Source organism: Fimicolochytrium jonesii, assembly GCF_025526975.1.
Source record: "Fimicolochytrium jonesii strain JEL569 chromosome Unknown EV422scaffold_24, whole genome shotgun sequence".
NCBI lineage: Eukaryota > Fungi > Chytridiomycota > Chytridiomycetes > Spizellomycetales > Powellomycetaceae > Fimicolochytrium > Fimicolochytrium jonesii.
This window is the reverse complement of record NW_026515691.1, coordinates 186,980-202,526: the sequence shown is the minus strand read 5'-3', so window position 1 is coordinate 202,526 and position 15,547 is coordinate 186,980. Positions and strand designations below refer to the sequence as shown.

General features: G+C 53.9%; 5 protein-coding genes across 5 annotated transcripts; 4 read left to right on the top strand and 1 right to left on the bottom strand.

Moving 5' to 3' along the window:
* Positions 1–140: 140 nt before the first annotated feature.
* On the top strand, positions 141–3,367 carry EV422DRAFT_539459 (uncharacterized protein). Its single transcript, XM_053071064.1, has one exon. It carries the CDS (start codon positions 312–314, stop codon positions 3,192–3,194), a length of 2,883 nt encoding a protein of 960 aa, XP_052922932.1. The 5' UTR covers positions 141–311; the 3' UTR covers positions 3,195–3,367.
* A 1,517-nt stretch (positions 3,368–4,884) lies between these two features.
* Positions 4,885–6,642, bottom strand: EV422DRAFT_200233 (beta-lactamase-like protein). Its single transcript, XM_053065282.1, has 7 exons — positions 6,151–6,642; positions 5,975–6,053; positions 5,729–5,886; positions 5,558–5,655; positions 5,334–5,502; positions 5,191–5,273; positions 4,885–5,117 (listed from the first exon to the last, which is right to left on the bottom strand). The coding sequence occupies exons 1-7, from the start codon at positions 6,178–6,180 to the stop codon at positions 5,027–5,029; spliced, it is 708 nt and encodes a 235-aa protein (XP_052922931.1). The 5' UTR covers positions 6,181–6,642; the 3' UTR covers positions 4,885–5,026.
* Positions 6,643–6,903: 261 nt separating this feature from the next.
* Positions 6,904–8,057, top strand: EV422DRAFT_499524 (uncharacterized protein; the record flags this gene model as incomplete). Its single annotated transcript, XM_053068088.1, has 2 exons — positions 6,904–7,232; positions 7,298–8,057. The coding sequence occupies 2 exons, from the start codon at positions 6,904–6,906 to the stop codon at positions 8,055–8,057; spliced, it is 1,089 nt and encodes a 362-aa protein (XP_052922930.1).
* An 88-nt stretch (positions 8,058–8,145) lies between these two features.
* EV422DRAFT_539456 (uncharacterized protein) lies at positions 8,146–11,143 on the top strand. Its single transcript, XM_053071063.1, has 9 exons — positions 8,146–8,394; positions 8,471–9,528; positions 9,603–9,700; positions 9,775–9,879; positions 9,953–10,138; positions 10,213–10,332; positions 10,395–10,527; positions 10,603–10,682; positions 10,749–11,143. The coding sequence occupies exons 1-9, from the start codon at positions 8,318–8,320 to the stop codon at positions 10,968–10,970; spliced, it is 2,079 nt and encodes a 692-aa protein (XP_052922929.1). The 5' UTR covers positions 8,146–8,317; the 3' UTR covers positions 10,971–11,143.
* Positions 11,144–12,622: 1,479 nt separating this feature from the next.
* On the top strand, positions 12,623–14,000 carry EV422DRAFT_200028 (uncharacterized protein). Its single transcript, XM_053065281.1, has 2 exons — positions 12,623–12,641; positions 12,716–14,000. Exon 2 carries the CDS (start codon positions 12,933–12,935, stop codon positions 13,947–13,949), a length of 1,017 nt encoding a protein of 338 aa, XP_052922928.1. The 5' UTR covers positions 12,623–12,641; positions 12,716–12,932; the 3' UTR covers positions 13,950–14,000.
* The last annotated feature ends 1,547 nt before the right edge of the window (positions 14,001–15,547 follow it).

Sequence of the window (15,547 nt, the reverse complement as noted above, 5' to 3'; positions counted from 1 at the left end):
AGGTGTGCAAAGAGGGATCGGGAGGTGTGCAAAAAGGGATGGCCATGAGTCATCACTGCGGACGCGTGTCCGAGACATCCGGACGTACATGTCGCAGGCGTTTCCCGCTCGGATTTCCCAGCTCTTTTTCTGCATGAGTTTCAACGAACACCCCGAAACCACTGCGTTAGATATAGACTATCCAAGGAAGTCGCTCGCCACAGGCGCACGCTGGTCAGAACGCAGACACAGTAGTTCAATGTTCAAGTTCATATCCTGCCGTCAGTGACGAGGACGGTCATATATCGAACCACAAACGAAGGAACGAAACGATGTCGCACTCCCGGTACACGCCTCCCCACCGACAGCTTCCACAGACTTCACTCCAACAAAGATCACCATTGTCTCCGATATGGCCTTCGCAAGCGCTTTTTACTTCAGCAGGTCGCATCCATCCTACGATTGCCTCGTTCCTTGCCTCAAACACCGCCAGCAGCTGCACGTCTAGTCCCTCCGCCGTATTCTCTGCCTCTTCGCCGCAACCCACACGTTCCAGTCAAACGCCTTCCGCGACTGCTCTTCTCACACTGCCAACCGGGTTCGTGACTACAGCTAGCCGCAATCCTACCGAGCTCGCCCTACTTCTCGAAATCGGATATTGCGCGTTCAAAATCGACAAGCTCGCTACTTGGGAGCGCGAGCGCGCGTACATGGAGGAATCTCTCAAGGAATGTCTGGCTTTTTGTGAAGACATGTGTATACCCGGACTTAGGAACACGGGGCAAAGCGACAGCCCGGCCTTGTCCTTTCCATTCACGCGCCATCTCCAGTACACCGCCGCCCTTCCACTGCTGTACGCGGCGCTGGAAAAGATCCAATCGCAGCGCCGTAGCCTTTTACTGCACCTGGATAGCGTCGTCGTGCAGCTCATCGCCCATCGACATGCCTGCTTGCAGTTTGCAGAGTTCAATCACGGCGTCGCGGGCGAGGTGCAGCGTGCGGGCGTGAGATATTTGGCCGCCTCGAAAGGATTGTTAGCGGAAGTGCAGAGGAGGCTAGTTACCCGCATAGATTGTGTTTTGAGTGGACGCGACCCGAGCTTAGAAGATGCGAAAGAGTGGAGCTCTGTCATATCCGAATGTAGGCGGCAAGGCGAAACCACAGAGGATGAAGGAGACGTGCTGGATGCGCCAACTCACGTCAGCGATACCGTTGTCCTAGGAAGGCATCTGAAACGGAAGTGGGCGGACCAAAGACAAAGCATGGACGCGGAAAATGATACGGCTTGCGATGAAGCGGACCGAGAAAGTGGGGATCAGGACGTGGCACACCCGAAGAAACACGCTAAGACAGGCCTGGACGCCGCAGCGGAAGGGATGGATGACAATAGCGACGACCGCAATGGCAGCGATATCTCTGAGGAAGAGGATCCGGATACTACACGCCTATCCTCCGCGAAAAGGCTGAAAACAACACATGTGAGCGAGTCCGTCGTTCAGTTCGACGTTTCAGCGGACTCCACGTCTACTCCCCAGCAAACCACCAACGCACAGCAGCCAAATGCGGGCTCGACTTCCAAACTCAGCCTCTCCTCAGGATCCGGTTCCTCCCATTCCCCGGCCATCTTCGCCGAGGACCACCTGAGGCCCAGAATGGCGCGGTCGCAAAGCAACATTGAGCAAAGAGTGTCTCCGAGAGAAAAAAGTGATGACATGCAGCCGGCACAATCGAGGGGTCGCGCGCCATTCACGCAGCAACCCCGCTTCCGTCGAGCATACACAACGGGACACTCGTACGTGATAACGTCCACCCCTTTGGACGAGGTACAGCAAGGAGATCAGTCACGTCGTCTCACGCAGGACAGCACTACCACCAATGAAGATGACGATTACGCGATTCAGTTGGAGTTGCCTTCTTTGTCGGGGCTTCCGCCAGCATCGGGCGAAAGCATCGAATCGCACAACCCGCCCTCCGCTCCAGAAACGGCTAAGAACAATGAAACTACCGAACGCGCATCCGATGGAAGTACCATACACCTCTCGCAGGAGTCCGTGTCCCAGAAGACACATGAGGACGACGAACCTGCGAGCGGAAAGGCTCACCCCAATGAAAGTGAAGTCGACGGCGAAGGAGCAGACGCCTATCTGTCTCAACCAACTCCGCTCGGCCACGTAGACTCCCTGTCGGATGTCCCGTGGTCGTCCAGCGCATACGAACATTTACATTCGGGCGCGGCCACCGACTCCGGGTCAAGGGAGACCCTGAATGGCGGCGAGTATCCGGAGAGCTTGCAATTGGCGCATGTTGACACGGACGACGAGGGGTCGGGCGATGAACAGGGCAGTGACGCGAAATCCGACCATAGTGTGGTGGAAATGGACCGAAAGGTCTTCTCTAGCGAGAAGCTGTCATGTCTGGAGGAAGAAGCGCTGTCTGCTGAGGCTGGAAAGGATGCGGAGCTAGAGGGCGCGGAAGCGGAGGAAAGTCCGAGTGGCGTCGACGGTGGGCCCGGGCGACGCACCGATGCAAACGATGATGACTCGGCCATTCCTTTCGAGGAGCCCCAAGGAAATCAACAAAGCCTAAGTGTCCTCGCGAATCCAGTACGAGCGGACCTCATGCAACCACAACCACACCCGCTGCTCCTGCGCCGCGCGCAAAGCGATATCCCACCCTCTTCACACAGCGCGAGCTTCGCGACCCAGCATCACCCCCATATCCCCAATTACATCACACAAGCAGTAAGCAATGCGTCGAACATATCCGAGTTGCGCAATACCCCCACGACGACGACTACGAATATGTGGTCGCATTTTGACGTCACTGTCCCGCGTACGAGCACCAGTGTCGTCTCGGCGCCCGCATCACCTCGTAGAAGACGGATCTCGACAAGCGCTCCCCCAGTTGTGGCTGTAGACGACGCCATGGACGAGACCACGACGACTTTTTTCACCGCAACAAGCCTCGCGGAAGCGAGCCTGCCCTCGCTAGCCGACGTCTCCCTCGTCCTCAGTCTCAGCTCCGTATCTTCGTCAACCTCGGCGTCAGCGTCGTTGAAGCCCCTTGCTCTGGCCATGGCCATGGCGAGCGGGATGCATGATGGTGCAGCGGCGGATGCGGATGTGGATATGCAGATGCATAATAGTATGAACGCGGGCGGTGGCACGGGCAGTGGTCTAAGCGCGTCGCAGGAGACGGATGTGGCGGTTGGTTGAAGTGATTGCTCGTTCTCGGCGCTTGGAGAGTGGATGCGGACAGCGCCACTGCAAATAGCCGGGAGCCGGTATTCCTAATCATTCATAACAAGTGACGGCAGGAGGAAAAGCTGGTGCACCGCTAGATTTGAACATGCCAATACATATGTTGGATGCGGTATCACGCGACGAAGTAGTACATTCTATCGCCGTCGTCTTACCATGTTGCAACAATGTGCAAGTTCCTCTGGAACGTTGGTATCATATGCACACACCTACATGACTAACCAGCTGAAACTACATACGTTTCTTTTCCAGAGACTATATGACATACATCTCTCAAAAATGTTTGAAACCAGAGCTCATCTAGTCAGCACTGGTCAAGTCAATCACTTCACATACCGCCGCTAACTTCCCACCCCGCCGCACCTTTGTCCTCAAACCCCTCCCGCCGCTGCCGCCACCGTTAGGACCATCAACAGGAAGGGACACGGCCTTGACCAGCGTCGGACGTTTCTGAATGCCATGCACCGCGCCGTCTTGATCTTCCTGTCGTCTCTGTCGCTTATGCGAGTAGCCATCCTGTGACCTTTTGCGACGAGCGGGGATCCATGTGCTTGCGCGTTCCAGACGGCATTTGGTTTTCATTGGTACTGTTGTTGATGTTGTGGTTATGGAGGGTAATGAAGGCGATTCGGTGGATGAGAAAGACGATGAAATAACTGTTAGGTCAAGGGCATCAACGTCAATGGGATAGACGACCCGTGACGACGACGCGTCCGTGAGTGAGAGACAAACGCGGTCAGTTTCCATTTGCAGTGTGCGCCGGGATTCTGAGGTGACTTGCAAGGATGTACTTCGACCGTGGAGTAAGGCAAAAGGGGTACTGTCCTTGCTTTCGCTGAGACACGTCGAGACCTCCAAGACATGTGTCGTGGACGATGATTGGGACATCGTACGTTCCAGTGGAGCAGCGCCTTCGTCGGACCCACTATCGTGTGCTGTCTCGGTGGTGGATTCGGTGGTGGATGTATTGAGGCGTGGACCTTGGGAAGGTATGTTGGAATCTGGCGCTTGCTTTCTAAGCGGCGATGAGGGAGGAGGTGAGGCCGACCTTGGGCGCTCTGTGAACGGAGTTTCGACGAAGGGAGGATCAGGAAATACAGGAGGGCTGGCGATGCCTGCTGGCGCGAAATCAGCGACGGTGTCCTCATTCTTCATCAGTTGTCCATCCACCTTTTCCGGCTTCTGCTTTCGATCCTCAACCTCCTCAATGATCTCCGTTCCCTGCGATGAGAGGTTACCCTCCTCCTTCACCGATAAACTCGAGTTCGTCCTACACACGGTCGGTATCACATCCAGAGGCGAATCGTTCAGAAAGGGTTTGAACAAGTCTTTCACTCTCTTGGAATCGTTTCGATCTTTCCGGTTTAGCACGCAAGGTGTCATGATGCTCGGCCGGAGGAGGCTGACGAGGGCCTGGAGTTCTGTGAGCGAGGAGTGCATGGCAAACAGAATTCCCTGCAAGTGTTTTTGAAAACCGTTAGAAATGCGGCCTCCAAAGACACTCATTCCTGAGCTTACCCAACTATAACGACCGGTGCGTCTTGCGAGGGAGTTCAGCTCGCGGAAGCCACGTCTTGCATCGCACAGGAGTCCCTGCCACCCTCCACTTGATGGGTGGATGTATATTGGAGGATTACTCGTTCTCTTAAGTGCATTGCACTTTGAGCACGTTTTATCGCAGGCGTGAAACCGTGTGGAGTCGGGATCGTCGGTGATGAAGTCCAGGGTATCGAGCGCTGAGTACAATGCATACTTCTTGGGCGACAAAAACACCTGGACATTGTGAGTCAAAAGCTGGAAAGGCGTTGAGTCGATCGGACAATTGTATGTACCTTTTCGCCGTAATCCTCATAGATTCGATCCCATATCGGCTCTACGCTGAAAGGACACAAACTGTGAGATCCAACGCCTCTCTTCCATGTCAATGCGGCAGCAAAGTCCCGGTTCCTACCCGAGGATGTTGTATCCAATAACGAAGCAAGTCTCGGCGTCATACTGCCGAATCACCTCCATGAAGGCCTCAATGGAGCGTGACTAGGAGAGATGGTGCTGATAAGAATGTGGACCGGCTCGTCACATCACTATCCCACGAACCTTCGAGGGGAAATCGGCGAAGCTCTCATGACAGAAAGTGGTGTCGAGATACACGTGAAGGATATTCGAGAAAGAACTCATGTGCGATTCCAAAGTATCGAGGAACCAATCTTCGGCTCTCATGTCGCCCGTATAAACGACGTTTCCTTTCGACCCTTCTATGAGAAACCTGCATCGTCCAATCAATAAATGGATGGAAAGAAACGGAAATGGACAAGGCGTACATGGTCGAACCAGGACAATGATTCGCCGTGAACAGAGTCAAGGTTATGGTTTCGGCTCCAATGCATATTTGCGTCGGCTCTTGATATTCGAGGGGTTTCTTATTTCGCATGTTCGAAAACCTCAGTCAGCTAAGAATCCTTGCAATACTCATTGGAGGTCCGAAAGCTCACCAAAAAGGGTTTCAGATGAGTGTATTTCCCTGCAGGTGATCTCTTCTTCGTCCCGGGTTCGCTAACTTCCGCTCTCACAGCCGGTAGCAATTTAGCCGTATCTTCTGAGCAATACAATGGAATATTGAAAGATCGGCTGTCCAGACCAGACAGGTGGTCTACATACCACGAGGACTTTTGTGAGCTATTCGGGTATTTTCCAAGAGTTCCGAGGCTAAAGCATCGCCAGCAGCATCTGCTCTGTACCTGCGTGCACGTGTGATAAGAGGAATATTCGCACTCCCGGCCGAGTCGGCTGAAAGTTATCCACAGCGATAGCCGGGTACTAAATCCGTGGGAATTATGAAATGCAAAAGACCCGGTGAGAAAGGGTAACACCCTCGAATTCAAAGCTGGACACGCTGTTTTGGCCCTGCTCTCACCTCCCGAATTCGGCCGTCGAAGGTGCTCATGGCAATGCGGGGCTCTCATGGGATTTCGCCGACCCAGTCACCGGTTGCTTCCAATGGGCATTGTCCAACGGACATAGTCCGCCAAGGGGCTTTGGGGTTTGTGGGGAAAAGGCTACGTCCAGAAGTCTCAAATCGCCAGATGCAGCGAAGTCGCGTTAGCGCGTGTGAGTGGCTGGTGAGTTGCTCAATCGTCAGGCCTAATTCCGACGCTCTTTCGTGGTGCTTTCTCGTTCGCAGAACATCCCTCGGGTCCAACACTCAGAAATCCCGTACAGTCCCCGGACATATATACCGACTCAGCGTGCGAGCAGAACCGGTGTCTTATTGACTCAAGCCAGAATCAGAACGAAAGTACTCGGTGCACTCAATATGTCTAGACCAGCACAAGCAAGTCGCCTTCTGTTCGGCCTACAGTCTCTCACCGTCAGAAACGTAAGCGTGCCACTAAGAACTTATGCAGATCGTGTTGACTAATTGAACCTCCCACGACAGTGTGCTGTGAACCATGCCAGCCCGCGAGTGTTAACAGCCAGGGCAACGTCTGCAAGAAGTGTTCTCAGAATAGGCAGCGCGATATGCCCTGGTCAAAGGGTTCCATTTACCACGACGGCGGACAGGGCGACAGGCGCAAATTGGAGAGCAAAGAAGAAGAAGGGAGTCAGAGACGTCGGACATGAAGGAGCGGGCGCACCAGAGGTCATTGTGCCACCGACGAAAGAAAGCATGCGAGCAACAGCATATTGTACTGCGGAGGCATACAATTTCTCCGAACTTCTTCCGCTGTTACAGCGCAACTACCTCCTCCTTCCCTTCATCGCGGACGATGTATACCATATCCGACTGGTCAACCCTACAGAAGCTCCGGACGCGAAGCCTTCCGACTCCTCAGCGCACGATGTGGAGGCTTTCATTTTCCAGGACGGGACTTTTGCGACGTGGGGTGCCACGGATGCTCAAAATCGAGCATTGATGCAGTTCCTGAAGCAGGTGGAGGAGAACAGCTACAAGGCTCCCGAGACCGAATGGTTTAACTACTGCATCGACATGAGCCAGTAAGTACGGATTTTGCAGTTGATGAGGGACAATGCACTTTCAACTAACCTCTCGCTTTTCATAGGACCGGCGGCCTTACGGCAGACACCATCATGATCGGCAACAACGGTATACCAGCCACTCAATCTCGCCTTGCATACTCATCTGGTCTCGCCCGTTCGGTGAAGCTTGCTTCCTTGGAAGAGATGCTCGACCAGCATTTGGAAAAGAACAAGCGTATCCCTCAGATCCTTCTCCAAGGAAAGAAGCTTCCATTAAGCAGCGCAATAGTCCTGCAAAATCTTGGCGAGCTGTTCCTCCTCCGTGGGCACCTGAATCTCCACAGCGAACTCCTCGATTCCCCCGACTTTTGCTGGTCAAGCGCTAAAATGGAGGACATATTCGAGCGCACGTCGAGGAACCTCGACGTCCGCTCGCGGATATCCATATTCAACAAGAAACTTGACTATGCGAACGAACTGACTGAAGTCATTCGCAGTCATCTCCATACCCAACACTCGATGGGTTTGGAGTGGGCCATCGTCATCCTCATTATGATCGAGGTCGGCTTCCAGGTCTTCCACACATATAGGGACTGGGATCGGCCCGGGCATGCCGCACCTTCGGGTGATGGCGTACTGTCCTCTCTCTCATCGAGTGTGTACTCCAATACGCGCCACTCGTCCGATGGGGAGTTCCTTCCGGACGATGCCGTAGAGGAACCGGCTTCGAAAGCGTCTTCGAAAGAAAGAAAAACGAGAGAGAGGGAGCGGGAGCGGGACGAAACTCACGCGCGAAAGGGAGCAGAGAGGGAAGGCGGTCTGAGACCTGCGTCTGCGTACTGAGCGGGACGCTACGTACATAAAATATTTTAGCACCTGTAGCTTGTCAACAGATAGTTTTGATACAATGATAGATTCTGCCAATAGAAATCACTGTTTTGTAGTTCTCCCTGGACATGGAAACGTCTCCGTCGAAATCCCGTGTGGCGTCGCTTTCCGTCCGAAACTCTGGACGTGCGGTCAATCAGGCCGTCGGCCTCTCGATTGAAGCTGGGACTGGGAAAGTGCCGTGAATGCGAAGGAACAAGTAAGCGTTGGCAAAGATGATGCGACCGCCAGTCAAGCAGGCGGTGCTGGCGTCTAGATCACGGCTGCCGGACGCCCAAGCAGGAGCACAAAGGTATGTCTCATTTCTTACCTCAACTGGATTAGCACAATCTGACAGTCCTATATCCATCTCGCCACGCGACCAAAAGTCGCTCCCAAAAGGAAAGAACTCAGGCTCGATCGACGATCCAACAACGCAATGTAGCTTCCGTAAAGACTTGGGAAAAGTCAGTTGGACCAAGTACTCGTCCGTCGCCACCAGAACGCCTTCTCCGACCACCACGGACGGGTTCGCGGATCCCGGAAGGCAAAGCCATCCCGAGACCGTCTAATACGTCGAGTCGGTCTATTGGCAAAGGCTCCCCTGGGAAGCTGGCTAGGTCTGCCGTCTCGCCAAAGCTCGTCGATGCTACCAACATCCATCGGTCAGAAACGTCACCAGCAGCGGCGAAGGGATCTCCTTCCTCACACGTAGAGGGCAAAACACCACCGCTCCGCCGCTCGAGTGTAGGGCCCCTGACTGGTGGAACAGTGTCGTCCCCATACTCACATGGGTCAACGCCGCGATCTACGATTTCATCAAATCCCAGTACACCCTCACGAAAACCAACCGTTGATGCCAGTCACAAAGGCACATCGGAGGGTGAGTCACCGTCTTCGAATGATGCAGCCGGTGCAAAAGTCAGCAGCTCGCCGCATAGGTTGAGCACATCACATGAGGGCCAGTCTACGGAGACGGAGGTTGCAAAGCCGAAAGTGAGAGTGGTGGCGTCGCGGTATATGGCCGCCCCTGCGCCAAATTCGACCGTGTCAAAATCAGCCCCCGTGGAGATCACGACGAAAGCCACGGCGTTTCTTGGATCGAAAGAAAATGTAGCCCCAAAAAGACAGTTGGGGGTCACGGCGGCGTCGCGGCCGAATGCCCATGGGAAGCCAGTGACGACGGCCGCTCCTACGGGAGCAACAGACGCCGCGGAGCGACGAAGAGCGCTTCTGGCGGAATATAAGCGCGCAAATGCCTCGGCGGCCGCAACGCCAATGAACCGACCTGTGAAAGCTGTGAAAACCATCGAACATGCACAAAAGTCGACTCTCCGGCCCCCAACAACGCACTTGTCAGATGTTGCCAGTAAGACGGCACCGCGGACTCTACGGGTGACGGGAAGAACCGTGCCTTCCCGCGTGCTGAGGACTCGGAAGCCTGCAGGTAAATGCTGGGGAGCGAACGAGCCATGTTTGTTCAAGCTTCGTTTTCTGATGATTTGCTCTGGGTCAGCGTAGAAAACGGAGACAATTCGAATTCACAGCATGCGCCGGCGAAGTTGAGCCAAGCTCGAGCGAGTGCGCAAATGCTGGCACAAGCCGCTGCTGTACCCTTGGTAAGTTAGGGTGAGGCATCTCCCTTCCATGACGAACCGATGCTAATAGAACATTAATCTCACTACGACGGTAGCCTACATCCCCGAACGTTCCAGCCCGCACTATCGTCCGGCCGCCGCCAGCCCGGCAGAAGCATGCCGTATCACAGGACTTGGCGAGAGCTGCTGAGATACCCTTGGTCAGCAAAGATTTGACCCCCGTGCGCTGTATGGTTTGGGACCACTTCAGGCGTCTTACATTCTCATTTGCAGCCTCCATCACCAGCACACTCGACCATCACTCGAACCGATATCCATCGCCCGCCACCACCTCAGACACGCTCGACCCCCGCAATCCCGGACGATTTAACGCTGGCGTTGCAGGCTAGGTTCTTGCAGTGGCAATTAATCCTGGCGAAGAGCCAAAACGCTTTTGAGAAGCAGAAGGAGCAAGCTGAGGTAAGCAAATGCACAATAGTCTCCAAGTCTAGCGTACAGCGGCTCCATCTTGACATTTCTTCATTAACAACCAGTCGCAACTCTATCGAGCATGGCAAAGAGTCATCCAGGCGAGGGAAGAAGTATTCAAGGAAGAGCTGGAGCTTCGACAAATGGAGGAAATTGTGAAGATCATGGAGCCATTACAGCAGCAGGTGCGAACCGGCAGTGGAAAGGCGGGATCAGACTTTTCGGCGATCGTAACGCATCTGAGCAGGAGGCGGCTCTAGCAGAAGCAGTGCTGGCGCTGGAAGCTTTCGATCAGCCAGTGTATCAACGATTGGCGCATGGAGTGCAGAAACGAGCTGCTAGATTGCATTTGGACCCAAGCGTTACGATATCTGATCCAGGTACAAACTTCATAGGGCTTGGTTATGCGCTTCTCGTGTGGTGCTCATTTTCTTACACCATCTCCGCTGGTCTAGAGGAACTACGTGATGTAATTGATCAAACGTCAAATCTGCTAACGTCGGCTATGCAAGATTCGGACGAGGAAGCTGCAAAGGTTCGTTAATCATACTTCGAAACATCGCTTACTGGGCATTACTAACATAGTATTCCTTCACAACAGATCGCCAACCTCGCATCAGCTCTCACACGCTTCTCATCCACCGTCAACGACACGACGGCCCAGTTACAGGAATGCCAGAGCCTCGCAGCACAGCTAGCCCGGTTGCAAAATGTTGAGCAGAGCTACCGCATTGGACATGAGCAGTTGAAGGACACTAATATGGGTGATGGGAAGACTTTTGTGGCGTATAGGAAGAGGGGATTGGCCTTAGATTGGCTTTGATGGATTAATGGATTTGCGCCTGTTGATTGTCTTGATTACGCTTTTCAGGCGTTGGTTCCTGTAATGCCATCTGCGGTTTTGAAAGTGTTCGATACTCGGATTGGACGGGTTTGAACCAGCCTTTCTGAAACTTCTTGGGCACCCGGTATGAATGTGTTCGGTTTGGGAAATGGGCGGATTCGCCATCGGGCTTTTGACAGAATGACTGACAGCGCCGCTGTCAAAAGTGCCATAAATGCCACCTGCTGGCTCTCCACATTGGCAGGTCAGGAACATCTGCACCCCCGATTGACATATCATACCGTGTGGGGTCCCGGGTCACAGCGCTAGTTGGAGATGGTGGAGCGCAGGGGGCACATTGAAACCAAGTCCTTCTCCACACGGGCTATCCGTCTCCCATTGATCTCTAATTTCTACGTATGTTCTCCAGACTCCATTTAAGAGGAGCGAAACCAAGTTCCATCTGCGCCGTCTCCCAAACACTTATCTCACCCGCAAACGAGCCTTTTGGCCAATTGACCTTATCCTGTTTCCGGCGAGACGTTCAGAAACCTTGCTCCAGCACTTGTATCTGCGAGTAACAGCACTTCGAGCCGCCAACGGGCCCATATTCACATTCCAAGAAACGAAACAAGCATGATGGGGCACCACTACCAGGTTCCTCCTAGCCATCCCGAGGACGGAGAGATGGCGCTCCCGCAAGTTACAGAGCCGTCGTTGGACTTGAACCTTACCCCGTACGAGTCTGACCCCGACACTGACCCCGACACTGACTCCTTCGAATACGTCCGCGACGAAAGCGATTACGTCCCTGACGTGCAGCCTTATAGCGAGCCTACTAGCTTTGCCAGCGACTATGTACAGGAACGTGTTCCTCCGGAAGATGAAAATATCCTCTCTTCCGAGCTACCCACCATTGCCTTCACCCATACCTTTCACTTGTTCCCTGATCTCCCGGGTGACAGCGCCGGACACACCGTCAGCGCCGTACTGCCAACCGTCACACTCGTCGAAGACGAGGTCATCTCGGGCCCTGCATTTATCCAGAAATATGACGACAACGAGGAGTACGCCCTTCAGAACCCCGTCAACCATCCCGCTATCGGCGAAGACGACGATAAGCACCTCGGAAATACAGATCTCTCGTCTTCCAGCATCGGGCAGCTCAAACTGGCCGAAGCGGTCGCCTCGGAACTTCCCAATGTGCGAACCATATCCAACGCGGATTCTGAACACACTGTGGACAGCGGCAGGTCTGGAGATCAGGAAGTCGATGCAGGCGATGCATGCGAATTGCCCAACATAGACGCCGAGATTGAGTTCAGCGCCGGGGTGAAGACTCCCGAGAGCGAACAGCATTTTTGGAAGATTTCTGCGGATGGCGTGGCCAATGTCCAAGGTACGCTGACTGACATGTCAAAGCTATCTTCACAGCATTTCATTTCCCGAAACTTACACAACCTGTCAGACGATGACCCCGCTACCACAGGAAAGCAACCTGAGAGGCACGATGTTCCCGATGCGACCCAACCTGAGAGCAGCCCTAGTGAAGTTGAGTCTCAGACTGCCAAGTGGAAAGAGTATCGCTCCTCAAGCGTGAGGAGGAACGAGGCACCATTGCAAGCCCTGAGTTTGACCGTAGCCATCGTAGGTGACAGTGGTATCGGCAAGGTATGTGTCCTCCCGGAGATCTCGCTGCCCCAAAGTTAGTCGAACTGATTCATCGCCGGATATTGCATTGCTAGACTACGCTTGCTAGGACCCTCGTATCCGCTCCAGAGGTTCTTCGCTGTGGCCTTGCCCCCGCAAAGGAGGGGGACCCGACAGTTGATATGAAGCTTTACCGTGCGAGCACGCTTCTGAAAGAGGATGTCAGGGACGGCGAAGGTCAATGGTACGTCATCCGCCATGCGAACATGTGAGATGACAGCGCCTCCTCGTCTCATCTGAAAAGCCAATCCTATGTACATCTTTCCCAGGAACCTCCACATTCTGGACACTCCCGGTTTCGGCATGCACCCAAACGCGCAGCTTACCATCACCAAGGTCCTCTCCCATCAACGTGCTCACTTTACTCGTCTAGACGCTGATTTCACCCGCGGCCTCCGAGCGGGCACCCTCGCGTCCTACGTCTGCAACCCCACCGCTCCTAAAAACTATCTTCGTCCCACGGATACTTTCATCTACACCTTGCTTCACCGCATCAAACCTGTCGATGTAGCTTACATCCGAGCGCTCACGGACGTCGGCACCGTTGTGCTCGTCCTTGTCAAGTGCGATGGGTTGGGTCCACAGAGGGTCAGAGAGATGAAGAGGGAGGTGTTGGAAGTCGTGAAGAAGGAGAAGTTGAGGGTTGAGCTGTTCGGACTGGATGTCGATGGCGCTTTGGCGATCTTGCAGGGGGATGGAGGCGGAGGAGATGCAAGGGTGGTCGTTTCGCCTTTTGCAGTCACGTTCAAGGGAGATGCCGGTTGGGGTGGTGCGGCGAAGGAGTCGGTGAAGGTCGAAGGTGAAAACAAAGGAGAGGTGGACGAAACCCGTGAGCTAACGACGGCCCTGTTTGTGCACGCCGGGGAGATGAGACAAGGAACTGCTATGAAGTTCGCAGAATGGAGGGAGCACATCTCAAAGGAAGAGAGAGATGGTGAAAGTCGTCGTCGCGACGGAGCTCCAAGCGACTCTTCCCAAGTGATTCAACCCGACGACACAGCTGAAATCCCTCCTTCCACTTCCCACAATGCCGCGCCCCGGGACGACGCCCTCACGGCGACGGAGGTCCTCTGGCTCGTTGCAGCCTTCAGTCTTCTTGCCGCATCGTTTGTGTTCGTTTCGGCCGGGGCTTTCTGTGCCAAAGGTTCACGCGTGGCTGCCGCGGCCTCCCACTGCGGTGACAGAGCGGCCGCTAGGGCGGCGACTCGAGCTGCCACTGAAGGCGCCAGTGCCGCCGGAATGCTCTGGGCCCAATGGAGGGGCTTTTAGCTCACTACGTCAATCACCTGAGTTCGGCCGAGGAAAGCAAGGAGACTGGGGAAATCTGCAAAATGCTCGATGGTTGGAGTGTGTTTCCAGCAGCGTCGGCCAATAACCATCAAGGCTATCAAGAAGTTCGAAGCCATAGCAAACTTCATTCTATTGTACTATACATATCCCCTCTCTCTAATACTCGGAGCTGGATTTTCCGGTCTTTTGTCGAAGGGATGGTGGGCAGGTTGGGAACGGCGTCAAAGCTACTGTAAAGGTTTTCATCTATATTTCTTTGTAAGAATCTGTTCCATGTACTCCGCAAATCAATTGAGTCAAGTTCTTAGACCTTTCAACAGTTTTGCAAGTGTTCATCCGTATTCCGAGATCAACAAATGATTAACCGGTGCATAGCGAGGCATTGCAGTAGTAACGGCCTGTCCTGGCACAAGACTTTAAGGTGGTATCATTCGATTTGGATATATTGTGCGCTAGATAAGTGACTTGGAAGCACAGCGAAGGCGCTCCGCTCTCTCGTCCTGTGTCTACATGCGAGCGCAAGCAACTCTTCGGCGCGTTGATCGTAAACCCCAAACAGCGGTTCATTAACAAATTGCCGACTCCTGTGGTGCCTTCTTGATGTCCCGGAGGAATGCTGTCAGTTTTCGAAAAAATCGACAGCGCGAAGATATCTGAGACGAAGCGAAGGTCCCCGCGGGTCACAACCAACTCAACGACTCGACATCATTTGAGGACGCTGTCAGGGCGTCAAGATGTTATGAGGCAGAGCGATTCAAAATCATCCCCGGACGTTCCTCATTTTCATCCTGAATCGAGTCGTACCTTATTTGGGTGGCCGACCAGTACTCAGTTCCATGCGAGCTCATGGATCGGGAGACAAAACGTTCGATCGCCTCCCGCTAGGAAGCGATTCGCCAAGCTCTGACCCTATCCATGGATGCACATGTAAACGGCCACACTTTGCTGAATCGCGAAATCACTGTCAAACGAGGGAGCGGATGTGCCAACATGGCTTTCTATCTAGATGAAAGATCGAAGTACCCTTCGAAGACGTTCGCTTGCCCAATGATGGGTGCCAAGGCGTACGCCACGTATCACCACACTCTCACAACTGGCTCCCACGAGTCAGGACCGAGGAGAGAGACAGAACCACAATCAGGCCTTTAACGTGTCGCGAAATAGGCACGGCACCGGACTGTGGCCATTCGGCAGGTTCTTCTGAATGGGAAAGTGCGTGAACGCTAACTCGAGTCTTTATTTAGATCCCATTAGGTGCAACAGAGGGAGCACAGCGAGAAACTCAAGACAATCATCGATCAGCTGGCTTTGGCGTTTGCTGTGCGTAAAACCCTATAAGAGTAGGGGAGGGCTGGCCGTCCCCGTTAAAAGTTCTACAGACTTTCACCCGACACAACAACTGCAGCTTCGTTATTCTGCGGAGGTTTGGCACGGCTATTTCTCGCACACCCGGATTCTTACGGACCCCCCAGATTAGAGCAAGAGAACGACAATGACCTACGAGACACCTTTCAACATCGGTGTGAACGTCGCGACCGTCGTCCTCAATTGCAGTTTGGTTCAATAGCCCGTCTGCA